This window comes from Tinamus guttatus, unplaced genomic scaffold (genome assembly GCF_059628265.1).
Source record: "Tinamus guttatus ecotype Peru unplaced genomic scaffold, ASM5962826v1 Tinamus_guttatus_pri_ptg000259l, whole genome shotgun sequence".
Taxonomy (NCBI): Eukaryota; Metazoa; Chordata; class Aves; order Tinamiformes; family Tinamidae; genus Tinamus; species Tinamus guttatus.
In genome coordinates this window covers 628,394-653,897 of record NW_028288793.1, presented here as the reverse complement: position 1 = coordinate 653,897, position 25,504 = coordinate 628,394, and the positions used below count along the sequence as shown (strand labels likewise).

Sequence of the window (25,504 nt, the reverse complement as noted above, 5' to 3'; positions counted from 1 at the left end):
ACGGGGCAGGTCCTGCACGTGCCGCCTTGGTGGGTTTTCACACCCAGGCAGTAACTCGCCTCCATCTCCCACTTTCCTTTTACATGGGAACAAGGAAGGACGTTGATGGGGAAATAAGGGGACCGGAGGGGAAGGATGACACATGTCCAGCCTAACGCAGTGGCGGAGCAGCTGGAGAGGCAGCGCCAGGGGCTGCTTTTCATGCCCAGTGAGTCCATCCACTCTCCTCGAGTCCTTAAGTTGCAGCTTTTAGTTACCTCCATGCTCAAAGGAAATCTGATGCTCAGCGTGACCAGAAGGAAGAGCCTGCTGGCAGGTGGACAGCATGGACACAGCCTGGCAGGGCCGGCTGCTGGGAGAGGTACGTGCCTTCCAGGGCCCGAAAACGATCGCATTGGGGATGCAAACTAGGAACAGACTTTAATTTTGCAGCGGGGGAATGTGGAAATCCGGCTCCATCAAAATGATTCATCTGGCTTGCCAGCACTGCCACCTCCCCTCCTGCTATGTCCTCTCCGCACGCCAAACACTTTGCTGCAGTCTCTGCACGTGGGTGACTTCGTGTCGGGTGTCCCAATGTCCCTGCATGTGCCGAGATCAAGAGCGGAGGGTTGGCAAGATGGGGCAGGGGGAGATGAGCAGGATGGAGCGGGTTGTCCCTGTTGGGTTGATGGGCTCTGGGCATTAGGAAGCTTGTGCGGGATGTGGAGCAGGGATCCAGGCTGGTAAGAGCCACCCTTGGGGACAGGCTCTGCCCTGCTCCACGTGCAAGCACCCACAATGCAATAAGGGATCGAAAGGATGCTCGAAAGGATGCGTTCCCTTGACAAACAGAATCCTCCCTGGTATTCCCAGGGAAGGAAAAGAGGGTGGCAGAGAAGCAGCAACTTCCACTGAGTTAATTCCCCTCTGGGAATTTAGGATCCCAGCACGGCTGAGCGCTCATCCCCGAGGCCTGATGAAAAGCACTTTGATGCCTTCGTGTCACACGAGGCAGGGCTGTTGTTTGCCAACTCCAGGTTGGGAAGTGGCATGAGCTGCTTCTTGGCAATCGCGGCAGGACAGCAGGTTGAAGGGCTCCCGGACAAATCCTGGACGGCCTCTCTGGTGATGACACCTGTGCAACAAAATCCCTTGTTTGGTGGCAGAAGAAAGTGACTTATTTCCCACTGCCATGTGGGAGGTAATGAGGGCAGGCTGGCCCCAGGATTTTTGCATGATTTTGTCTCATGTTTATAAGCAGTGCTCTTTTCTCAGCCAAATCAAGCAGAATTAGGAGGTGAGCAGAGTTGTGGGCATCTCCTCTCCACAGCTCTCAGGACCTTCCTGGCTTGTGATTATCTTGGAATAACTTTCGTGGTTTTAAGAAAGAACAGCCAGCATGTGCATATGCTAAATTCATTGCTTTTGTCTGCCCCATCCTTGGAACTAGAGACAGGGAACCGAGACCCAGGTATTCTCAGCCAGCACTAATATTTCCTAGTGGCCATTTCCACCCCTTGAGATGTCAGAGTAGGGCTTGTTTCTGTGCCTGTATCCATATGAAATATCTGCTAAACTGTTCCTAGAGGTGATGCCATAAGGTGGCGCTTGGGAATAGGCAGCATCGCTGTGGGATTCCGGAGAGGAAACACTTGTTGCGAGCGGCGCATTGCAAGGGGCAGGGGGAAACCTGGCTCCAAGGGCTGGAGTCCTCAGAGCAGGAGGGCAGAGCCCCCAAATCCCTGCCAGCTGCTGCAGGGTGACACAGAGAAGGAGAGGAGACTTTGGGACGTACTGAGCATCGATGTGCAAGGGCGGTATGGGTTGGGGAAATGAGAAATGTTTTCACACTTCAAAGTGTGAATAACTACAAAGTGTTTCTTCAGATTTAGCCTTGTCTGGCCTGGGATTTCAGCCCTGCAGCATGGTTCTGCAGGAGGCTGCCCAAGGTAAATATTTCTATACGGTCTAAGGACCTGAACATCTCTGTTCCCTTCTATGCACCTAGGTCACCCTATGCAACTCCCCCCTGTACTTTGCTTTGCAATAAGTTTCAGCCAGCTGCCCGTGCACCTGCTGCACCAAGAGTTGGTTTTTACACAGCAAGCAGAGCCCTTGGTTTTACTTTCTGCATTAGGAGCCATGGGGTCTGCACGAGCAGGAATCAGCCTCGTCTTTTGGGGACAGCAGCAGCCAAGGCTGACACGGCTGGCAACCTTCCAGGTTGGATATCTCTATGGGATGCTGCTCTCCACTTATTTCCAGGGTCAGGGAGGGCTCGTCTGCGCCCCCGCAGCGCGGAGCAGCCCGCAAGCCCCGAGCACAACCCAGCCCTCCTAACCTCGAGGATAAAGCTGCCATGGACTTCAAAGGCACAGCATGCATGAAAGGACAAAAAAGAAGCATTGTAGCTGCTGAGACTTAGGGACATTATTCTTAGGTGCAGGTGGTGTTTTTGGAAACCCCAATTGCAGTGGCATGTTCCCTGCCTAGCTTAAGCAGGAAAAAAGAAATGACAGACGCTGAGGAAGAAAAGAGCCACTGAGACTGAAGTAAGAGCATTCACATCAAGGCTCGCCTGAGTTTCACTAAATTCGACAAAACTTCCACATGGAAACAAAAATCACAGGCGCAATCCCAGCTGTGCACAGCTCACAGGCGAGACAAGACGGTCGAGACCGCGTTGCAGGGGGGTCTCTGCGGTCATCCCGTTGCAGCGGCTGAACCAGCACCCTGCAGGGTGCTGAGGGCTGTGCAACCCCCAGGCTGGGCTGCTCTGCTTCCCCCATCCCTCTGCAGCTCTCCCGTTTCTCCAGCAGTCCCTTTCCAAAGGGAACAGCTCATCCCATGGGTCGGAGGCAGCAAGAAGCATCGCCCTGGTTCTCTGGAGCACGGCGTTACCGGCAGCAGCCCCGCTTCCCGCGCAAGGGAGCACGTCCCCTGTTAATCAGCATTTAATTAAAGGACATGCTGACATTTGGAAATCAGAAACAACTCTCCTGTGTGGGCTGCCACTCGCCTCTTCTCTGAATCACTCCCTGACATTTTGCCAGATGAGGATGTGACTCTTCCTCCCTCCCTCCTTATAAAAATAAATTGAAAAGGAGATGCAAAGCCACTGCTGCTCCTGGGGGAGAGGACGCGGGGCACAGGGCTGCGCTGGGGAAAAGCTCTGTTATTCCTGGTGCTCCGATGGTGGCCAGCGCCACGGGAGGCAGCGGGTGCTCCCTGTGTTGGCCCTGGGCGACCCGTTCTCATCCAGAGCTCTGCCCAAAGCCTGCATCTCCACAGAGCAGGGCAGGATCAGCCCCCAGTAATGTGCCTAAAGGGATCAAAAGCACTCGGTGTGAGTGCCCTGCAGAGAAACCCGTCGTTCTTCCACCGAGTAGCCCGTTTGGAGGAGGTCTGGCCCACAGAATGAGGCAGCAGGAGGCTTGCGGATTTGGGGAATTGCCACCGGCCGCCCTACCAGCAGAGCTCAGTGCTGCAGCTCCTTCAGTCCCCAAACACAGATGCATCCACAGGATGGATGAGAAGCCTGCTCTTCACAGCAAGATGACAAGACAGGGCAAAAGAGACGTCTGGAGCATCTCCACCCTTGATCTAACACGCCGGCTGCAGACGGGCTGGCCTCTCCGACGGGATTACTCCTCAAAGCTGCAGCAAGTGCATGCGGCAGCGCTGCCAGGGATGGGGATCCAGGGAATATTGACGTGCCCTGGCTTGTCTGGCACTCACAGCCCAGCTCCACCGCCTGCCTGGCTCCGTCAGCACCAAGCAGGACCCGGACCCCGCAGCAGGAAAGGGCTGAGGAAGGGGCACAGGTTGAGGGGTTTTGGGGGACCCCCCCACCCCGCATACCTGCTGTGACACATGGGGACCCTCCTGCAGCTCCACACCCACACTCAGACCCTCTCCCCACTCAAGGGACCTGTCCCTATGTCCCCCTCCCCTTTCTACCCCGCTGCCCCTATTGGGCATGTCCCCCCTTTCCCAATTGCACCCAATTTCCCCTCATGTTTCCATCCAATTTCCCCTCACATTTCTGCCCTGTGGCCCCCATGGGTGATCCCCCTCTCTCCTCATGTCCTCACCTGACCCTGATAGGTGACTCTGCTTCTCCTCAGCTTCTCCCCACCCAGCTTCCTCCTCTCACTGCTCATTTCAGCCCTTTTCCAGGAGAAATTGCTCCAAACGCAGCCAGTACCAGGGTAGGGGCACAGCCTGGCAGCTGGTGGCCACAGTGGTGACGGTGGTGGCCCTCTTGGCCCACGCCGCCTCCACGGACCTGCCTGAGCATCTGGCACAGACCCGTTGTTCTTTTCCTCGACTTTGGGAGCTAATTTCCCAGATGGAGCCACCTCTGCCATGGGCGAGCGAGCACAGAGGGCTGAGAAGGACATCTGGGGACAGCGGAAACCCCTGCGCTGTGGCAGGGAAAACGCACCCAAAACCTGGGCAGGCCACAGGGCCACTGCTGCACATGGACACGGAGGAGCTGCATCCAGGATGGCCAGGAAGGTGCGTGGAAAAACATGGATCTGCCCTCCCGGCTGCTTTGGGGAGGCCCCGCGCGAAGCTGCAGCGAGAGGAACATGCGGGATCCGGCCCTCCCGGAGCGCTTCCCTCCCGCTCGCTTACCAGAAGCCACATATATATATGGAAAAAAACATATATAGATATGGAAGGAAATATTACGTGACACATTTATTTTCGGCGTCTGTTTATTAACTCAGAGCAAAAGTGGCGCCGCGTGGCCTTGTGGGGATTATGCAAATGCAGGGCGCCGAGGCAATTAAAAAAATAAATAAGTGGGAAAGCCCGAGGGAGCCGAGCTGTGCTCGGAGGCGGCTCTCCCTGCCGGCCGCCCCTGTCCTCCTCCCTCCGCTTTTGGGGCCCTTTGGAGCTTTTTCGGCACTCGCTGCTGGTGGGCAGGGTGGCCCCCAGCACCGTCTCGCTTTAGGGGTCCAAATCCCGCTAAATTGCCGCTGAATCACGCGAATGGTTCGGGGTTTAGGGGAGCTAAAGTGCAGGGATAGAGACGAGCAAAAAAAAAAAAAAAAGTCACAAATTCAACTTGTCGCTGCTTTTGCAAAGCCCAGGGGAGTCGGGACGTGTGTCGGTGGCTTTAATTCCGGCTGAACCCTCCTATGAGGCAATAGTGATCAGGGAAAGCTCCACTCCAGGGCAGCTGCAGCCCCGGCAGCAGAAAAATGCCCTTTCCTGCAAGGATCCGTGGTGCAGAGCGGCGTGGAGGGGACGGACAGACAGCGAGAGCACGGGGGAGACGGGCATCCACCTCGCCCCGCTAGCCGCGCTCATTAGAGCAGCAACGCTGCCTCCGATTCCGAGCTATTCCAGCTATTTTTAATTTCCCTCCCTGCTGAAAGCACGGGCTGACGCACCCGGGCTTGTTTTCCATTTTTGCTTTTGTTTTTCTCCTCGGTGACCGATGCTTCCCCTCCTCGGGCAGGATCTCTTTTGTGTCTGTCTTGAGAAGGAGGGACCGGGACCAAGCGGAAAAGGCAGGAGAGGGACGCGGCTTTTCCCGGCGCAGGGATGCCGCGATGGCCCTCCGGATGCCGGGATGCCGAGCACCGGAGCACCGGCGCGGGGATGCCGAGCCGCCTCTCCCGGCGCAGCATCCCGGATGCAGGACGTGCCGGCGGGGCGGGAGGCGGCGGATAATCCCTGCAGGAACCTCGCGCGGGGTTGCGGGGCCAGCCGGGCAGGAGGGAGGCCCCTTCCACCCGCCCGCCTCCCTGCGATCCCCGTGCAATTAGGAAGACACCTCTTCGGCGCCGCTCGCCCGCCGCGCTGCGCTTTTGTTCCTTCCACCTCCGGGTGCCAACTCGCTTTTCCTTCGCCGATGAAGTCCCAAAGCTGAGGCAGCGGGGAGCAGAGAGGAAAGGGGGGGAAAAAAAAGGAAAAAGTAAGACGGCGTTTTTCTCTTTTCTTTCTTTGTCTGAAGTCCTGCCTGGCGGGGTTGCGTGCGCGGCGGGCAGCAGTGCATGCTCGCGTGCACGCGCGACGGGCGTTTGCAAGGGGCACACGCGGAGCGCGCGGGCACCTGCAGTCCTCGTCGCCGTCCCCGGCCGGGTCTGACCCGCACGGCTGGTCCGCATCCCGAAACGGTGCAGGTAACGTCCGCGGGGGAGCGGAGCCGGAGGAATTCGCGGTCCTTGTCTGCTTTTCTCCTTGCAGACATTGGAATTGTGCTTGTATATATGAATATAGATACCTGTATGTATTCACACTCTTAGCCATTGTGTGAGGGCTGCTTGCAATGATTATGTTCTTGTAGATATATCCTCATTAGCTGGAAAAAAAAAAGTTTTCTTTTTTTTAGGCAAGAATAATCACTGATTGGTCCACAATGTTGGTGAGGATGTATAGATGTATTCCTGTGTATTCACATTATCTGTTTTGACAGACAGTCTATATGCAACACATGCTAGCGCACTTAGATCAGCTGGATTACATCCGAGCTCTTCAACTGCCGTGCTTCAGCAGGAAACGTGCACTTTTACGAGCGATCCTGCAGATGAAGGATGATCATGTACATGTATATACGGCAATATAAGTTTTTCACCTAGTTTACCCCCGTACAGAAGCAAAGCGGGGGGGTGTTTGTGTCGGACTGGGTATGTGCATGTGCACAGATACCTCTGCACTGAATTTTGTGTGTATAAAATCCATGCAGCAGCCCTGGATTACATGGAAGAGGGAGGGATGAACTCTGCCTGGCTCAGGAGCCTTTTTTTTTTCTTTTTCATGAGCGTGAACTGGAGCATTAAGAGCAGAAGATTTGCTAATGCTTGTGTCTTGCTGAATATGATTGAATCCTGTAAGGGGGAAAAAAAAGTGCCAGTGCAATAGGACGAGCGTTGGGATGAAAAGGCATTTGCAAAATCCTTCCTCTGGCTGGAAACTCGCAGCTCAGACACCCGTGCTGCTGCCTGGAGCAGGGAACGAGCTTCCCAGCTCCTTGCAATGAGCTAATCCCGAGCGCAGGTAGGGAGAGGGGTGCGTGTGGAGAGGGGGGGAATTCAGACAGGAATTCCCTTGATCTTGGGGGATCTTGTGCGATTCCTGCTGTTATTCCAGGCGTGTGCGGGTCCTGCGCACACGTGTGCACGCAGCAGGGTTGCAGGAGGCTGCACCCACCCCGGGCTGGGAAAGCTCCCGGTGCCACCACGTGGTGCCCAGCAGCCCCGGTGCCCCCCATGTCCCCACGGGTCCTGTCCTCCTCCCCGCTGTGACCAGGGCTCGGTGCCGGTGACGGAGCTGTGGGATCCCCAAGGCGCTGCTGGGTGGCCACGGAGGGTGGCCCAAGTGACACCTTCCTCCCCGTGCTCATAGGTGGCACCTGATGTCCTGTGTCCCCCGGGACTTGTCCACAGAAGGTGACAAATCACTGGCATCACTGAGCGATGGGGCCAGTAGCCGGTGGAACAGAAATGTCTCACGTCTGCGTTGCCTTGGACCAGAGAGGATGCTGAATGTTTGATTTGGTGGGAAGAGCGGGGTCACCTTCAGCTGGGGACAAGTCTGACACCTCCAGAGACGGGAAACATCTTCCCAGTGGCATGGCAGGAAAACGCGAGGTGCCAGGCGCACAGGATGGCACGGACCGATGTGCTGAATGTCCCCGCTGTCCCCAGCAGAGAAGACCGTGCACCACCGCGCTCCTGCTTTTTGGAGAAACAGCCGCTGTGGGTGAGAGCCACCAGTCCGAACGCTCCCGGGCCTGGGGACGTTGCTCTTCCCTGGTGTCACCTGGTAGTGACAACCACGCTTCTCTCCAGGCTCCGCTGTGCAGTGAAATGATGGATTTAAATGGGCCGCCAGGCCCAAAGCAAGAGGCCAATCGCTCCAAACTGGCTGGATTTGCAAAATAGTCCCCCTGGCCCAACCCGGGCCAGTGTCTGCAAGAACGTCTCAGCTCTCCCAAGCAAGCGGCCTCGGACACCCATGGAGAAAAGCGTCCTTGGTGGCACCTCTGCGTGTCCCAGCCCCTCTGGTGCCCTCCCTAGCCCTGCTTTTTGGAAGGTGCACGTGGCTGCATGTGCGAAACTCGGCTGTTTTGGCTGTTTTTGGCTGTTTTCAGCTGTTTTGGCTGATGCTGGGCCTATTTTCTGTGGCCATCAGAGCATCCTGTGCAGGTGTTGGGGCTCTGGTACAGCATCCTGAGAAGATCTGTTTGTTTTTTTTCCACTTTTCTTGAGCTGTAATAACAAAATTGAATGATGACAGAGCTGGGTGACTCCATAATAACCCTGGATACCACCCAGCTATGTGGGAGCTTCTTCCCCAAGCCAATGCCTCTGTAAACCCCAAAACTCCAAGCACGAGCGCTTGGAGGAGGATGCAGCGATGCTGGAATCTGGGAAGTTCTCCGAATCCCCAGCTCACGATAGCAGGTGCCTTGCGAGTATGTTCGGTAGAGCTGGTGGATCCTGGAGCCGGCTGTCAAAATAGGTACTGGAAGCAGCACGGAAAGCCCTTGGTGATGGGGAGGTCTGTTTTGGTGCCGTTTCCTCTCGTTTGGGGTCCTTTTGTACCTGGTTCCTCCAAGCAAAGTCAAGACGACCCTCACAGTGATTGAAGCTGCTGGTGCATTTGATACCTTTTCCCTGGATTTTCAGGGGTCCCGTGGAGCGGGAGCCGTGCTGAAATTCCTGCTGGGATTGGCTTGCGGGAGCCACTACAGGGCTCTGAAAACTGAGTGCCAGGGCCAAGCACCCCGTGGGGCTTCGAATGTGCCCGGGACAGGAGGGACCTGGGCACCCTGTCAAGCGTTTTCCGTGTCCAGGTTCCAGCGAAGCCCTCGCGGATGCTCCCGCTCCTTGTCCCGGCTTGCACCGGGCTGGATTTCGGAGCAGGGATACACGGTGCCGAGCGGGGACCACGACCAGGATTCAGTGGCCACCAGGACCAGGCCGTTTCCCATCCCGGGGTGCCCCCCCGTCCTTCCCGGCGGGCAGCAGTGCGGAGCAGCAGGACACGAGGAATGCGCATCCCGCCATCAAAGGCAGCCGCGCGGATCCGAGGGGTTTCGGCTCAATAGCGCCTTTGTTACCGGCGCGGGGGAGAAATACCTGAGCCGGCTCCGGGCGCGCGGGACCCGCTGCAGGGAGCGCGGCCGCCCGCGCTCCCCATCCCCATGGGGCTGCCCCTCGTTTCCCGTGGGGTTTTCCGAGCTCCGAGTTTCCCCAGGCTCCTGGCTCGGGAACGCCGGGGGGAATTTGGCCGAGCAGACGCGGGATGGGAGCGTCGCCACCGCGTCCTGCGGGAACGGGAGCCTCGGACACGCTGGGGTGGAGGCACCCGGGCGCCCCGCTCCAAACCTGGCGCTCGGGGAAGACGATCTGAGGGGATTCGGGGCTTTTTCCTCCTTTTCCTGATTCCCACCGCCATCTCCTCGGTAGATCCCTCTGCTGCGGCCTATGGCTTTTTATTCCTATGTGATTGCTCTTCCGAACTCATGTAGGGCGAAAAGCCATGGGCTGCCCGGAGGGGAAACTGCACTTCCCGGCGCCGCCTCGTCCCCCACGACCCCGAATTATTCGGCATCGAGCAACGAGGGCACCGAATCCTTGCCGGAACGGGTGACCGGGGCCCTTTGAGGCTCCTTCCACCCTTTCCAGCACCAAAACCGGCTGCTTTGGCCTTTCTCCCGTGGCTCCAAGTGTTCCCAGCTGCAGCCTGTGGTGGCTGGGGGCAGTTCCCCTTGCTGTGCCACCGTGGTCCCACAAGTGTCCCCAAAGGTGCTGGCACGTCCCACATCGTGCCATGCCAAGTCGGACCCATCCCAGGTCTTCATTTCCTTGCCTTGAAGCCCCTAGTGTTGCAAATTCCAGCTTGGAGCAGCCCAGTGCAAACAGGAAGGCAGCAATTTTGCTATTCTTCTGCTTTCTTTTCTTCTTTTTTTTTTCTGCTCACTTCCTGAGCTTTGAGTCATTAGGTGTCGGGCTTTCAAGTTTGTTTCACCGGCCTGGAATGCATCTCTAAAAATACGAGTCATTGAAGAAAAAGGCAAGCTGAGATTCGGCTGTAATCCCATGACTCAGGGAGGTGCGGAGGGAGGGAAATGGTGAAATCCCGTGAGTTCCCACAATGAAAGCACAAGAGCGGGCGCATAAATCAGCCCGGCTAAACTCCAGCCATCAAAATGAAAGGAATTACGCCAACCTCACCAGGCTGCTTTAATTATTTTTTAATGAGGATTTGCTCATTCAGAAAATTCCCCCATCGGAGAGGCGCCGCGCGGAGCTGGGAATCGCGGTGCCCGGCGCGCGCTGGCGCGGAGGGGCTCAGGTTCTGCCTTTCCTGCAAGAGCCCAAATGTCCCTTTCTCCTGTGCAGCCCGTGCAGGTCCCGCGGCCGCCGGCGGCGGCTCCGGCAGCGCCCGTGGTCGCCGGGGGACGTCGCGGCCATGCGCGGGACGAGGGCGTCTCTGCGGTCTCTGCTGCGCAGAGGCTTCGCCGGGACCCCCTGGAAACGCTGCCCGAAACAGGTGAGCCCCCACGGCCGGGGGGGAAAATCCTGCTCGGAGCATCCCTCTCCGCCAAGTAGATCCCACTGGAGCTTCCCTCATCCCGGCCCGCGGGGTGAGGATGGCCGTGGGGACGGATGTGCCAGCGCTCGGGGCCCTGCTCCTGCTGTTGCAGCACCCCCTTTGCAGCAATAAGTGCTGCAGAGATCCCAGGCCCAAGGGTGCTAATCCCACCTGGAATTCAGGTGGCCCTCCAGGCTGGGCTGACCCACTGGTGACTCGCAGGGAATTCTGGCTCCGCTCTGGTGTTGGGAGGGCTGTGGATGCTGGTGGTGCCACCCGGCACCTTCCTCCTCCTCCCGGCCGGGTCAGCGGAGCTGCGTCAGCAGCGGCAAATGCCCCCCCTGCCTGCAAGTTATTGCACTGATTAATTACAAGCGTGAGCAGCGCCCGGCGCAGGCTTTATTATGGGAAGGGAAGCGGCGTTTTAATTAGTGGCTCTCTGCAAACGATCCCCTTCCACCGGCCCTGCTGGAAGGCGCAGGGCTCCCCATGGCCTCGGCCGTGTCCTGCTTGCTCTGCTTGCTGCACCGCAAATGCACCACAAATGCACCACAAATGCACCACAAACGCATTACAAATGCACCACAAATGCACTGCAAATGCACCGCAAATGTACTGCAAATGCACCACTGCTGGCCCTGCACGCTGCTCTGCGGCTGCATCGGGGCAGCGCAGGGACGGTCCTGGACACGGAGCAAAGCCCTGGGAAATGGGGCATTGCTGAGCCGAGGCTCCGTCCTGCTCTTTCCCTGGGTTCCAGAGGCATTTTCCAGGCTCCAGGGAAGCACCATTATTCAGGCGGGCGCGCGCGTGGCTCCCGCTTTGTCACCGTGACAGTGACAAACACGGCCCCGGGTTGTGCGCTTCGCTAAAGCGAATCCTCCGGCTTTGCATTTCTCCCTCGAGCCAGCAAGCCGCTGCCTTTCATTTCTCATCATTCCTCACTCCTTCGCGCTCCTTTTCCCACCTTTCCAGGGGTGCCGGGAAGCAGCCAGGCGGGATTTGGGGGCGGCCAGGCCTGTGTCACATTGTAGGGCCCGGTGCCAGGGTCACTCGGTCTCCATGTGCTGGGACGGTGGCTTCACCCGACACGGGCGCTTGCACTTTAGAACTGCTAAAAATTAAAGGAGGGAAAAGGAGGGAAAAGGAGGGAAAAAAAATGAAGGCTTCAGTTCTGACACTATATCTGTGAATATTCGTTCATATTATATATGTATATTATATTATACATAGTATATACATGCCTGATATTATATATCACATATATTTCTGTGAATAGTTGTTCATATTATATATGTGTATTATATACATATATGTGTATGTATATATACATGTACATGTATGATGCTATATATCACATGTATTTCTGTGGATATTCCTCGCTGTGCCCGCAGGCTCCGGCAGCGCCGGGGCCGCCGCGGGCCGGGCCCCAGGTCACCTTCGCCTGCTTCTGCGGCCTCCACGGCTTCTGCAGGATGAGGAGGGACGAGGAGGAGCGCGGTGCGCCGCAGGAGACGGCCGTGTGAGCGGGAACGGCGCCCGGGATGTCCTTCCTATGGAAACGGCACCGGGGATGTGCGGGACGGCCCTGCCGGGATGCAGGGATGCAGGGATGCGGGGAGTTCTGCTCTCTCCAACACAGCTGGACGCAGTGTCCAAACCCTGCGGCAACACCAGGAGCTGGAGCTGTGCCGAGCAGCACTGCCCTGCTTGGGGCTGGGAAAGCGGGCGGCAGAGCGTGTTGGAGCCCGTCGGAACAGGTTGGAGCACATAGGAGCACATTGGAGTGTATCGGAGTGCATTGGAACAGGTTGGAACACGTAGGAGCACGTCGGAGCGTGTTGGAACAGGTTGGAGCACATAGGAGCACGTAAGAGCACATTGGAGCGTGTTGGAACAGGTTGGAGCACATAGGAGCACATTGGAGCATGCTGGAGCACGTTGGAACAGGTTGGAGCACATAGGAGCACGTAAGAGCACATTGGAGCATGTTGGAACAGGTTGGAGCACATAGGAGCACATTGGAGCATGCTGGAGCACGTTGGAACAGGTTGGAACACAGAGGAGCACGTTGGAGCCTGTTGGAGCGTGTTGGAACACGTTGGAACAGGTTGGAGCACACAGGAGCACATTGGAGCATGTTGGAGTGCGTTAGAACAGGTTGGAGCACACAGGAGCACACTGGAGCGTGTTGGAGCGCGTTGGAACAGGTCGGAGCACATAGGAGCACATCGGAACCTGTTGGAGCGTGTTGAAGCGCGTTGGAACAGCTTGGAGCACATAGGAGCACACTGGAGCGTGTTGGAGCACATTGCAACAGGTCAGAGCACATAGGAGCACACTGGAGCATGCTGGAGCATGTTGGAGTGCGTTGGAACAGGTCGGAGCACATAGGAGCACATCGGAACCTGTTGGAGCGTGTTGAAGCGCGTTGGAACAGCTCGGAGCACATAGGAGCACACTGGAGCATGTTGGAGCGCGTTGCAGCAGGTCGGAGCGCGCTGGAGCACATCGGAGCGCCGCAGACGCCACCTGAACGTGTCCCCGCGTTGTCCCGTCCTGCCCCGGGGAGCAGGGGACCCATGAGCCGCTCCAGAGCTCGTCACGTGCAAAGACGAACCAAACACTCAACTTCCATTAAATGCCCCTGTAAATCCGGTGGGACAGCCCAGGTGCTGAAGTGACATTATTTATACGGGACATAATTTATATGGGACATTATATGGGACATTATTTATATGGACATGGGCTCGGGTTGGAGCCCCGCACACCGGTCTCGCCTCAAAGCCCGGATCGTTTGTGCGATGCAATAAATTTGCCTGTTTTCCCCCTACTTTTCCAGCAGAGAGGGACCCACAGGCCCAGGAGCAATAGGAACCATCTGTTTTATCCTGGTTTTCCCTTGCCAGCACTCGGCTCTCTCCCCTTCCCGTGTTTCGCAGGGATCCTTCAGGGCGTACGGATTTTGTAGCTGTTTTGGGGCTCGGGTTGGTTTTGCTGAGGGGTGCTGGTCCCCCCTGGGAAATTACCCTGTTTGGGGTCGGTTCAGAGCGTGTGGAACAGAAAATAAAGCTAAAACAAGCCACAGTGCCTCTCATTTCTTGGGTGTTGACAATATTCAGGAACATAGGGACGGGACGAGCGAGTGGTGACATCAGCGATGTCCTTGGACCGCACAGGCCAACAAGCCCTGAAGAAACACCCCCCATTCCCACCAAATCCAAGAAAGTAAACAGGCACAAACTGAAACGAGGGCCATAGGGGGAACAACCACAACCCTTAAAGGTTTTCCAGTGTCACGGTGAAACAGGCCCTGCTTTTCCTGGAAGCCCCTTTTGAGCTCCCCACGAGCTGAGAACGCCCAACTCAGCGCATGCAACAGCGCCCGCGCCGCGGCCCCTTTAAAACGGGAGCCCGGCGGCTGGGGCAGCCCAAGCGGGCGGGGGGGAGCAGGGGGGAGGCGGCGGGTGGTCCCGGCCGGGCGGCGCGGCGCAAGCGGCGCGAACCCCCCCTCCCCTGCGGAGGTGGTACGGCCCGCGGGGGGGCGGGCGGCTTGAAAAGGCGCCGGGGCCATAAAGGGGGTGGTTGGTCTGATTGCCGCTGCCCTGGGGGCCGTTGGGGGCCGTTGGGGGCCGTTGGGGGCCGTTGGGGGCCGTTGGGGGCCGTTGGGGGCCGTTGGGGGCCGTTGGGGGCCGTTGGGGGCCGTTGGGGGCCGTTGGGGGCCGTTGGGCATGCGCGGCGCGCAGGCTCTTGGCGGCGCGCTGGCGGAGGCTTTGCAGGGACCTCGTGGCGCAACGGTAGCGCGTCTGACTCCAGATCAGAAGGCTGCGTGTTCGAATCACGTCGGGGTCACCTCGCCCCCTCTCCTTTGGGGCTTATTTTATCCCGTGGGACGCACGTCGCAAAGCGAGGACCTTCCTAGAGACCCCACGGGGTCTGAGGGGGGACACCTGGGCTGTTTTTCCCCTGGTCGGGGCGCTGCTGAATAGTGATGAGAGGGGAGCCCCTGCTCTGCGCTGTGTCCTAGGTTTATTTTTGATTTTAGAGGCCGTGAACGCTGGTGTCTGGGTGGGAGCTGCAGCCCCATCCCTGCAAGTGCTGGGTGTCCTGCTCGGGTGGCCCTACGGATCCCAGCCACAGGGCAGGGCGAGCCCCTTGGAGCAACCGAGCGGGGCAGCTGGATCCAAACGGCACCGAGGAGCTGAAGGGGGATGGAAATTCCTGCACTTGTGCCAAGGTTGGAGCTGGGAGTCTCCCCCGGGGCAGTTCTGGGGGGCTCTCCTGCCCCTGGGCCTGGATCCGGCAGTGGAAGCTCCTGTGCTTGGAGCAGCTGGAGCTGATGGTACCTGCAGGTGCTGGTGCCATTTGGGAATCATCGCCCTGGGGCTCCTACCCTTTCCAATGCACCAGCTTAGAAGAGGGAATTACTTCACTATGATTTTTTTTTTTTTAAATGCAGGTGCTTCAAGGACAGAGGAAAACAATTCTAGGCACTAAACTTGCCCAAGCTGCTGGAGTTCAGCTGCTTCTAATGCCATCGAAGGTCACTGCTTTGACAAAAAGTCCTTCTTAACCAAAAGGTCTCTTTTGTGCGTGTGGGTTTAAATGCCAGCTGCTTAGTAAATGCTTCTTTCCTTTTTTTAAATCTTTAGGAACGTCTATCTGGATGTTTCAGTACATTCTGCAGAGGAGTTCCTTATATTTTACTCACCAAAGTCTGTTCTAATATGAGCTGGCTTCAGTGACCTTGGCTAGTACAATAGCTGAGGGAATATCAGCACTTGGAAATGGCTTTTTCCTGTCCCATCTTTTAGTGGTTTAAACCAGTAATGGTATCTGAGGGCATCACAGTACATACATCTTCCCTCTATAGTATGGTCTATAGGGGTTGGTCTTATTTCTTAAAGGCTCCAAATTCTGCTTCTCTAGAAACTTGCGGATTGGCTTTTCTTGGGTATTTTGCTTACACTGTGTGGAAGGTGCTAATTCTAATTTTTAACCATGGAGGAAACCTAAGGCTTTTGCAGCTTCTTCCAGCAGAAGGATTTTCTCCTAAGGAACCTTCTCTGATCAGCCAGCAGCGAAGTCACAATCTGCCTTGACCTCACGGTTACCAAGGGAGCTTGTGATGCTGCAGAGCCATCGCTAATGGTTAGTGCTGGGGCTTCCAGGGAACAGCTGCCCTCCCAACATCTCCTGCTGCCTTCAGGAGCAACCACAACTTGAGCTGATGATGTGAGAGGTGAGGGGACTCCTCTGAAACCCAGAACGCTTCATTTTGGGACCCGTCCCCTTGCTCTGAGCTTGTGCCTGCGTTGCTGAGAGCTGTTGCAGAGAAGCTACAGCCATGGAGAGCGTTTTTTTCCCTTTCTGGTGGGGGCAAATTCCTTGCGGCTCCATGCTGAAGTGGCCTTTTTAGGGATTTACTGATTGAGCTTAGTCAGGTAAAAGTATGTTGTGGAAGCCTGGCACTAATGGGAGAAAAACCTTGTGAAAAATCAAATTTACTGCTATATAAACTTTTCAAAAATGTATAGCTATGTTGCAGTGATAGACCCCTTTTTTTCTGATGTTCATTAAGTGTCGAGAAATTCATGGGAATCTTGCCAGCGTGCGGGGAGGATCTGAGGAAGGGAGAAGTGCTGCGGAAAGGGCTCTGTTTGCACAAAGCCTCCTCCTCCTGCAGCACCTTTCATCTGCGTGTTTGCTGTGAGTGTTTGCACAGCCCCAGGGCTTGGACTTTGTGTCCCCAGAGGCAGGTACCATCTGTCACTCAGCAGCCACCCGGCCGTGGGAGCAGAAGCCACGCGGACGCGTTGGAGCCGTTTCCTTTTATCTTGTCCCCGTTGCTTTGCCCACTCGTAGCGTGGGGAGAGCATATGGCTCCAGAAAACAGTCCGAAAAGGCCTAAAGATCAAACCTGAAGCCTTTTGCCTTCGAAGGAGAAGCAGATGAGAGGTGTGGCAGTGGGGAAGGCTTTTGCTCCTTCAAACGGTCTGTGATCTCTGGGGCTTTTTCCTCTAATTGGGATGGCACATGTTATAATCAAAATCGGGTCACGAGAGACCACTGCAGGAAGGAGCAGCTGTTGCATGCGGCCATGCACAATATTCCTGTGGTAGAAGGGATCCATTTGGTCTGGGTAATATATATGGAAATGGGCAGGAGCACTGCTGAAAATAACACGTTGTAGTCAAGCAGCCCAAGCAAAGCCGCTCTTTGCTTGTGTTCATTGAACATATCACAAAAGCAGAGGCACATCCATCTAAACTCGACTCGCGGCAGCAGCACTTAGCTGTATTTAATCAGTGTGCACGTTTCTTAGGCTGGTGTATCCAGCTGGAATATCTTCACTGCCGAAAGCATAAACTGAAGGCAGGCGACAGCAGAGCGGGGTAGGAAGGAAAGCAAAACCTGCTGCAGAGGAGCTCTGGGTGAACAAATAAAGGAGGCAGAATAAGAGAGCAAAGAACAGGGCAAACCATTCCAGAGGCCTGGAATGCTCTGGAAGATCTGAGCTGGAGGGACGCTCGTGCTTCCCCACACATGCTTATGCATCTCGCTGGCTGGGTAGTTGGTGCAAGTAACGTAGTTCTACATGATTCATCCCACTAGAAGTGGTAGGGCTGGGTAGCTCGTTTAAATCCTTCATTTCAGCTTTGGAAAATTCCTCGTGGTTTGCATTGCTGATCTTTTATTTGGGCTTAGCTGTAATCATCCATTACCCATATTCATTAATTAAATACAGCTGGTTACCTATAATTTCCCATTTAGCCCTGCTGGGTAGGTAGGTAGGTGTTGAAGTCTTTCTCAGGTGGAATTGCTGGGCCTTTAGAAGCCATTCCAAGAGCGAATCCCAAAGTCTTGTTAATCACTTGCATATTTGATAGACAAACGTGGCTCAGGAAGCTGCAGGCGCCTTTCACCCTGCGGTAAATATTTGTGCTGAATTTTGCTCCCCAGGCGGCCGGGGGACGCGATGGCCCAGGTGACGGTCGGCATGTTGATGGAGCAGCCCCAGGAGCAGCCGGAGCCCGAGGAACTCGAGGTCCAACGGCTGAGCGACAGCGAGCTGCGGGAACAACTGCTGCTCTATGGAGCCGAGCCCGGACCAGTCCTGCGTACGCACACCGGGAATTAGGCCTGGGAAGTGGGATTTCACCCCACGGGTATCAATGCGGTCTGGTGGGCAGGGGCTGAACAACAACCCAAAGGACACCGATACCAAAAGAGTAAAAACTACAACTGTGCAAGTAGCATAAGCATAAATTTCCCTTCTGCGCTGTATTTTAGCTTCCACGCGGAGAGTTTATGAGAACAAACTTCTGCAGCTGATGGATCAAAGCGTGCCACCTTGCTATGATGAGCTAGAAGAAAGTGAGAGCTCGGAAAATGAAGATCAAAAAAATGAAGGTACAGAATGTTTTGTAGAGGCTGGTACCTTCTTTATTTATGCAACAACTTTGCTTAGTGTTGAGTGTTTTTGAGGGATATAATTTAAATCCTTCCAGGGGCGTACTGCAAAAGGTCAGAATATCAATTGAAAATAATTTTGTATTTTGGGGTTGTGAAAAAGTAGCAGTTTAATAACAGTAGAACTTAGTTTTTTCCTTGGGAAATCAAGAGTTTCCCATGTTATTTAGTTAGCATTTTTTAAATGGAGTTGGAATATTCACCATTTGGAGAGAGTAACAGTATCTCGTTTCTCTCCTATAATCAATCTGTCCTGGAATTACAAAGCAACTCCCTCTGCCGTATGTTTAGTCTGAATCTGCCAGGAATTGTGGAAATCGCGTGGTTTTGGTGTTCCCTCTCTCCCCCTCAGTAATATTTATTGCAGCAAAGCCGTGTAGTGACTCGATTACTTGGTGTTTCTGTTATCTTCAATTCAAGATTGATACTAGAAAAATTCCTAAGAATAACTCTGGTGGCTGCTGTCTCACTGGCTGCTGACACTAATGGGTTTCTGGTCTGCCTGGGCATTCCTATGTGGCCCTCAAGGTGCCTGAAATAATCTTAGGAGAAAACAGCCTTGTCTGTACTCAAGTGGAGACTTGGAATTTTAAACTTGGGAACCCTTTGGGGGAGTTGTACCAAATGCCTTCCCCCTTTTCTCTCTTGTGATGCCCTTTGAAGTTCTCTTGAAAGACGAAGCCAAACTTCCCATTTATTTTACAGACTGTAATGAATATCTAGCTTTGTTTAAGCAATTAGCCTGGTAGGGTGACTTCTGTTGCTGCTTTGAAGGAAGAGAGTTCCAAAATCCTGAGCAGTTTAGACATGTTTTGAAAAAACACTGAGCCAGCAGCTGCGTGTCGGCCTAAGCTGACAGTGTAGCAGCTGTCATAACAAAAGCAGAGCTGGTTCAAACACAGCTTCTTTGTATAGTGATTGAAAATGACTTAAAGGAAAAGATTATTTACTGATTTTTTTTTTTTTTATTGTGTTAAGCTTAGGGGATGGCTAAGTGGCTGTTGTTGGTGTGCGATCTCGCGGGGTGAGCGGGCTGCTAATCACTTCTTTAGCTTAAAGACCTGAATGAGTCTTGCCACAGAGCTCTGCTTCTCACTGCTGCCTCTGCAGCTTCTCCTTCTGTCGGTGCCCGAGTCTGCTCGGTCGATGGCAAATCATTTAACACACACACACAAACCACATCCGTAACCAAACAGCGCTCCAAGGAATGCACAAGGGGCCAATTAAGCAATGCAATATGGAAACTATGGCTTTTTAAAGTGTCAAATTATGCAATCTGGTGTAGATGTTTGGGGGGAATTTGCTTACTTTAGGGCTCTAGCTTATTTTTTTTCTCCTCTCTCATTCAGAGAGAAATACTCAAGTAATCCTTGAAACAAAGGACTTCAAAGTGACACCAGCCTCCGCCTCTGGCTATTGTAAAGTAAGTAATCTGCTAATGCATTAATATTTTATGTATCTGCAGCTAAGTGAAGGCAATTACGAGTTGATATAAACCGATGCTCTTTGTATTAGCATCATGACAAATGCAGCAATTACTGCCAATCAGTTAATTACAGCATGCCTCCGTGGTCTGCCTCCCTTTTTCTTGAGCTTGGTACATTGTCATTTGGCCAGCTAAGGTGTTTAAGAGCATCAAGTTCATTTTCTGGGGCATCCAAGTAATTGTGGATGCAGGCTTAGCAGTGTGTTTAAAGTACAGCATGGACTGTGATGAGGTCCTTTGTGTTGCATGTGTTAAGTAATGGCTTGGTTGAAAAGGACTAGCACTGTAATAAAAATCAGTATTAATAAAGCTGAGGACTTACAGCTTCTCCTTGTATTTTCAAGTCTTATATAAGTGGACACTAGGTAGTTTAAGGCATTAGTCTTCAGAACACTTCTGTGCTCTGAAGTGCCTTTCTCCATGTTTTATGAATGGAGCCCTGCTGTGAGGCCCAAGGAGCTTCTGAGCATGGGGTGATTTTAGAGGTCACCAAGGAGCATCTGCAGCAGCTTCTCTGTGGTAGATGCTCTTCAGCCATGCTGTGTTTGCTCTCTTATGTTACCCCGTGAGTTAAAGGCAAATTCTCCTGAAAGTAGTTTCAACATCTGGGAAACAGCTGGAAAAAAACTTATTTAATTCAGTTATTCTATTACATCCGTACTAGGGAAGTGATTTCTTGTTATGCTACTGGAAGATATATTGATCTGTAACATGTGAAAGTGTGTGTTTTCTCAGTGTTTCTTGCTCCTTTCTCTTTTCTTTTATAGCCTGAAGTACCGGAACGCCACAAGAAACTTCTGTTACCTAATGCAGATGATAGTCTGGCTAAAATAATGGCAGAGGAAAGTATCTGTCCTTGCTACGTGTTAATTTTGTTGCACTTTTGCATCTAGCATTTCATGAATCTTCAAAGAGAACTTTTACTGGGTTTCTATTACTCTTGTTATATTGTACTTTGATTCACCAGCAATGATAAATGCAGGAAGCTGGGTCCATTTGTGGCAACAGAACTTTAAACTCCACTTAATTTTACTTTATTTGGACTATCTTACAGCTTTCAATGCATACTTGATATATTAAGAATAACAATACAAATAATTCCTTTGTGAAAATGCTAGCTAATGACAGTAAGTGTTCATTGATGCCACACTAATCATCCATATTTTATACATGCATGCATACACATGCTTTTAAAATCTAAAGCAAGTAGATAAAAGATTATTAACGAAGAATAAAGTATCTACTTCTACTTGATCATTAACTAGTCATCTGATAGCTAGAGGGATTGCTTTATTCCACACTTATGGAATGCAAATGACTTCAGGCTTTTAGTTGCATTCTGTTAAATCACTTTAGTGTTGTAATTGTAGGTGCAGGCTTCCTGTCACAAATGGAAGAATTGCAATATTTGTAATCCAAAGAACACTGTGGTTTTTTTGTGTGTGTATCTACCTGTAACCTGCATTATTGAGTGTCTGTCTTGAAAATCTCAACAGTTAGAGCAAATCCTGCCAGAGGATAAGTTGCCAGCGCACTGGACGCAGGGACAAAAGCAATCAGGTGGCAGCAGTCCCCAGGGCAGTCCCAAGGCTGTTCACAGAACAAAGGTATTACAGCAGTGTTAACACCTAGAAATCAACATAGGGCCATCTTGGTGCAGGAGACTGAGAAATATATTTATTTTTCTAGATTTTCTTTTGCCTGAACACTTTTATAAAATTGTTAACCACAAGTAATTGGTTGAAGTCCAAACTAAAACTGTACTCCAACCCTAGAAACTGGGGGAAGAACTGGGTCCTGAGGGAGACCCTTGAGCACTAATGTAACAGGAATGCTGATTATAGCACTGTTTTTCTTGCATACAAATGAGCTTGTTGAGCTGCTGTGATTACATGATGTGTCTGGAGGCGAGGTACTGAATATTGTGCATTACTTGCTAAATAAATCTATTTAAAGTAGTATTTTTCCCAGTAGTGTGGGAAAGCGGTAGACAAGAATGCAGTGACATACTGAACATCAATTACTATTTCAAAGGCATCCATGTTAGACAAAGTAGACTACAGACAATCAGCTCTTTATTTTAACCTGTTTTTTGGTGGTCCACAAAGGCATGAGCATTTTACTGTGTTTTTTTTTTTCTGTGTGCAGAACAATCCACTTTAAATGAGATTATTTCAAGGCAGCTTCTGTTCACTGACTTGCTTCTGATCAAGGAACACAATGATATTTCTTATTTGTGGAGCACCATTCCTATTAGACTCCTGTGACCACTGACAAGCATTTGCTGTCTGTCCTAATAATTTCAGGATTGCAGAGTGAAGCATCCTGCCCTTGAAATTAAGGTGTCCTTGTTCTGTTAGTTTTCTGCAGCTTGTTTGGTGGCTTTGCCTGCTAGAAATGAAAAGCTTCTGTCTTAGGCTTGTTAAATCTCTCACGATGAACATTATTCTCTAATCAGACAGATGAAGCATCCAAGGATGGAACTGGTGAAGATGACCAAGATGAGACATGGATTTCTGATGCTTGGTCTCCCACAGGAATCAGGTAATGTCTACTTAACTTGTCTCTTCCTCTTGTTGTTTGCCCCCTTTCCTTTGGTTTGTTTTGGCATTTTGGCTGTTAGGAAAACCATGAAAGTCTTTTTTTATCTTGCTTGGGAGTGCATGAAACAAAATGGGTCCTGACCTGTGGATTTTGCTTCAGCTAGAGGCCATCCAGAACAATGTGCCTACTTTGCTAGCAATTCTGCAGCAAGAAATAGCAAGCAGGTGCAAATGGAGACAGGCTTGGTAATTATTATAAAGCTCACTCTATTCTAGATGCCTTTCCTTGGGTATAATGTAAGTGCAGGGGCTGAGCAACACTTGTTATCCCTCTGTTTGTCGTGTTCAAAAGGCTACTGCTTGCGTTAGTTTCAAGAGTTTTGCTTCATAAGCAGGGGACTTGCTTTAACTTTTTTTATTTTTTCTGAATGGAAAGATTTCTTCACCCAGTGGTAAGTTTCTCTTAGAGCCTATGTGGTCTGCCTCAAAGATAAGAGATGTTGCTTCTGTAGGGTTAATGAAAGTCCCAGGTTATCTGAAACAACATCTTTTCCAGGAAAAGACTAGAAAAGGAGGACGAGCAGTCACCAGCTCAGAAGACCGTGGAAACATTTAAAGTGGAAAAAGAGAAGCTCGAACTGGAAAAAGAGAATTGCAGAGCAAGAGTAGCACCTCAAGAGACTTCCCGAAGTCTGATACCGATGCCTGTAAGGATCGCGATCTTCGCTGCCTTCGTGTTTGTGCTCTTCGTGTATGTGACTGTGGAGATGGACCCGCACAACCTGCTCATAGACCTCATCATGGGAAGCGTCTAAGAGCGCTGTCCTGATGACACACAGTGTTTAGTAATGACTGCAGAACTGAAGGATACTCTTTTCTTTCCTTGCTGCTTGTGAGCAAGCTCTTCGGGTAGTGAATTAAAAGGCCAGTAAGAGGGGGAAGTTACCCTGCAACTTGTCTTTGTGTTGTGTTCATTGCATACAGTAGCTCATTCTTGGAAATGCCACTTGCTATTCTGTGAACTTGACTTCCATAAACAAAAAAAACAACTGTTTTGTGCCCCAGCTAAAGATCTTCCTCCCTCACAAGGGTTTAGGGTCGTGCATGGTTTGGGGTATGTCCACAGCTACCTGTGGTTGGGATCATTCAGGCTCTGAGAACCTCAGCCTATCACATATTTGAGAAACACCAGCTATAATTTGGGGGAAATCAGTTGCTTGCCAACCTGGCAAGATAGGGAATGCCTCTAGCATAATACAAGCCATGAGGGATCAAGGGAGGGTTTACTACATTGCAACTACTGGAAAAATGCCTCTTCAAGTCTAAAATTATTACTGAAAAGAGTAAAGTGGAAGTGACAACCTCTCAGTAGGGCCTGCCACTTTCATCTAAAGGTGACCTCAGACCTATTGAAAATGAGTAGTGTATTTCATGGGTTGAGACCAAGTTGAGAGAAGAAGGGGAGAACTAGACCAGGACATCAGCTGTGCAGCTCAAGGCACAAGTTGGAAGAGAAACCCTTGGTGCAGCTCCTCTTCCGTGTGGGAGTCAGCCTTGCTGAGCTCCACGATGACAGCTCTTCCAGGTTCCTGCCAGGCTGTGGCAAATAGTGTTGACTCCCTGTCACCACTTGACCTTCCTTAAGAAAGCCTGTGCTAAACTGCAAGTGTCGTCAGTGCCAGATTTGGCTTAAAGTCTGTGTTTCTCAGCTCAAAACGGGGAGACAGTTTCCTCCACCCACAGACTAGTTCGGTTTGTGCCAAGTCTCTCCTCGCGCAGCGGAATGAATACGGCCGTGGAATGATCCTGCCAGAGCAGACCAGGAAGCGATCCCTCTTCCCTGGGGAGTGAGCTCAGCACACTTGTGCCCGTTCATTTTATTGAACGGAGCAGCAAAACAAACACGTAGATCTTGTCAGGCACCCAGAAGGTAAGTTGTGCCCTGTTCCTATACCCCACCAATTTGCTGTAATCTCAGACACTGAAATGAGAGTATTTGTGGGTGAGAATATCTGTAACCTCTGCAGTAACGAAACGTTTGTTTTCCTGGTTAACATCTGTAGCTAGGCTGCAAGGTAAGAGCTACGAATGCAGCGCTGCTCCGTGTGCTGCTTAAAAAACGGGATATTGGGAACTGCACTGGGACTGCTAAGGAAGAAGCCACGGATCCCTATCAAACACAGCAGGACGCTGCCAAATACAGCCGGAGAGCCCCATCCTTGTGACTCCTGATGACTCCCCCAGGCCTTTACGCTGCTGTGTCGAGATCCCACAAGGAGTGGGTAGGACTGGTGACCCTGTCACCACCTCCCCGACACAGCAAATCCATGTCCTGCAGCCAGGGCAGCGCTTCCCCTGCCCCTTGGAGCCCCCGCTGCCAGGCTGCTCTCCAAAAGCATCTCCCCAACGTTGCCAATTATCCACTGCAGCCTTCTCCAGCAGAGACCTGTCAGCAAGGATCTGTGCTTGGCAGAAATAACTCTGGGAGAGTAATGACAGTAAAATGGTTGCTAAATAGGGAATAGCTGGAGCGCTGGAGCAATGAGGTCGTTATAATCAGCTTTCCTGTAATGCAGCTCTGTATTCTCAGGCTGGGGCTGTTGGATGTCTGGAGAGAAGAAACTGCAGAAGACAAGCATCGGATACATGGGTGAGGCCTTCTCTTCTTCCTGCATTTGCCTTGTTCTTGGGATTTTCTTTCTCTTGATGCTGAAGTGATCTTAGTGCAGAATCCCCTAGCCCTGGGCTCTCCTGTAATGCAAATGTGCTTGAGATCTTGCAGGTGGAGAGTCAGTTTTGGAGCTCCTGTAAGGACTGGGAACATGTAAGGGACAGACTTACCAGTCGTGCTTGCCAAGCAGTCAAGGTCCAGCCAAGCCGGGAACAAATGACTGTCACTTCCAGATGGACACAGGGCCGGTTTTGGTGACTCATCACAAGAGCCATGTGCTTGAGCCAGGAATAGAGCTTCTAAACCCCAACGGAGAATGGACAACAATAATTTGCTAGAGATTAATACATAAATTTATCTTTGGGAATCAGCATGTAAACACGCGTTCTTAGTGAACTTGAAAAGATGTAGCTTGGGATACCAGGAAGCCACTGCTCTTTATTCAAGCTGTGCATGGAGACCAGCCGCTCTTGCACAAACCCTGGCCCTGGGGACAAGCAACTTCTCCCACTGTAAATAAACATGACCTTGTCCTTCCCCTCTCCATGAACGGCCTGTGCATGTAGCCGAACCAGTTAGACAGCTTAAAGCTCTTCAGTGTTGCTGGTAAAAACCTATGAACTGTAGCTAATTTTGATGGTACCGTGTGCGTTTTTTTTCCCCAGAAACTGTCTTTTCAAAGTGTCCGTGTCTGCCGAAATGGCGTCTCTGTGTTTGTCAGACGGGCACACGCAGCTGGTGGACTTCCCCACGTCTTAACTCTCCTGATGGAGAAATCCCGAAGCTCTT

General features: G+C 52.3%; 2 protein-coding genes and 1 non-coding gene across 3 annotated transcripts; all 3 read left to right on the top strand.

The window, feature by feature from the left end:
- Window positions 1-10,419: 10,419 nt before the first annotated feature.
- Window positions 10,420-12,068, top strand: BLACAT1 (BLACAT1 overlapping LEMD1 locus). Its single transcript, XM_088526921.1, has 2 exons — window positions 10,420-10,500; window positions 11,937-12,068. The coding sequence occupies exons 1-2, from the start codon at window positions 10,420-10,422 to the stop codon at window positions 12,066-12,068; spliced, it is 213 nt and encodes a 70-aa protein (XP_088383047.1).
- Window positions 12,069-14,322: 2,254 nt separating this feature from the next.
- TRNAW-CCA (transfer RNA tryptophan (anticodon CCA)) lies at window positions 14,323-14,394 on the top strand. The gene has a single exon. It is a non-coding gene; the product is annotated as a tRNA-Trp (tRNA).
- A 3,127-nt stretch (window positions 14,395-17,521) lies between these two features.
- Window positions 17,522-22,859, top strand: LEMD1 (LEM domain containing 1). Its single transcript, XM_088526935.1, has 8 exons — window positions 17,522-17,663; window positions 17,836-17,955; window positions 19,365-19,438; window positions 20,269-20,347; window positions 21,002-21,108; window positions 21,960-22,045; window positions 22,267-22,269; window positions 22,601-22,859. Exons 1-8 carry the CDS (start codon window positions 17,522-17,524, stop codon window positions 22,857-22,859), a joined length of 870 nt encoding a protein of 289 aa, XP_088383061.1.
- Window positions 22,860-25,504: the final 2,645 nt, after the last annotated feature.

Coding starts and splice junctions, on each gene's coding strand:
- BLACAT1 (XM_088526921.1), top strand. CDS start 10,420: ATGCGCGGGACGAGGGCGTCTCTGCGGTCTCTGCTGCGCAGAGGCTTC. Junction 10,501..11,936: donor GGAAACGCTGCCCGAAACAG/GTGAGCCCCCAC, acceptor CTGTGCCCGCAG/GCTCCGGCAGCGCCGGGGCC.
- LEMD1 (XM_088526935.1), top strand. CDS start 17,522: ATGGCCCAGGTGACGGTCGGCATGTTGATGGAGCAGCCCCAGGAGCAG. Junction 17,956..19,364: donor TGAAGATCAAAAAAATGAAG/GTACAGAATGTT, acceptor TCTCTCATTCAG/AGAGAAATACTCAAGTAATC. Junction 19,439..20,268: donor CCGCCTCTGGCTATTGTAAA/GTAAGTAATCTG, acceptor TTTCTTTTATAG/CCTGAAGTACCGGAACGCCA.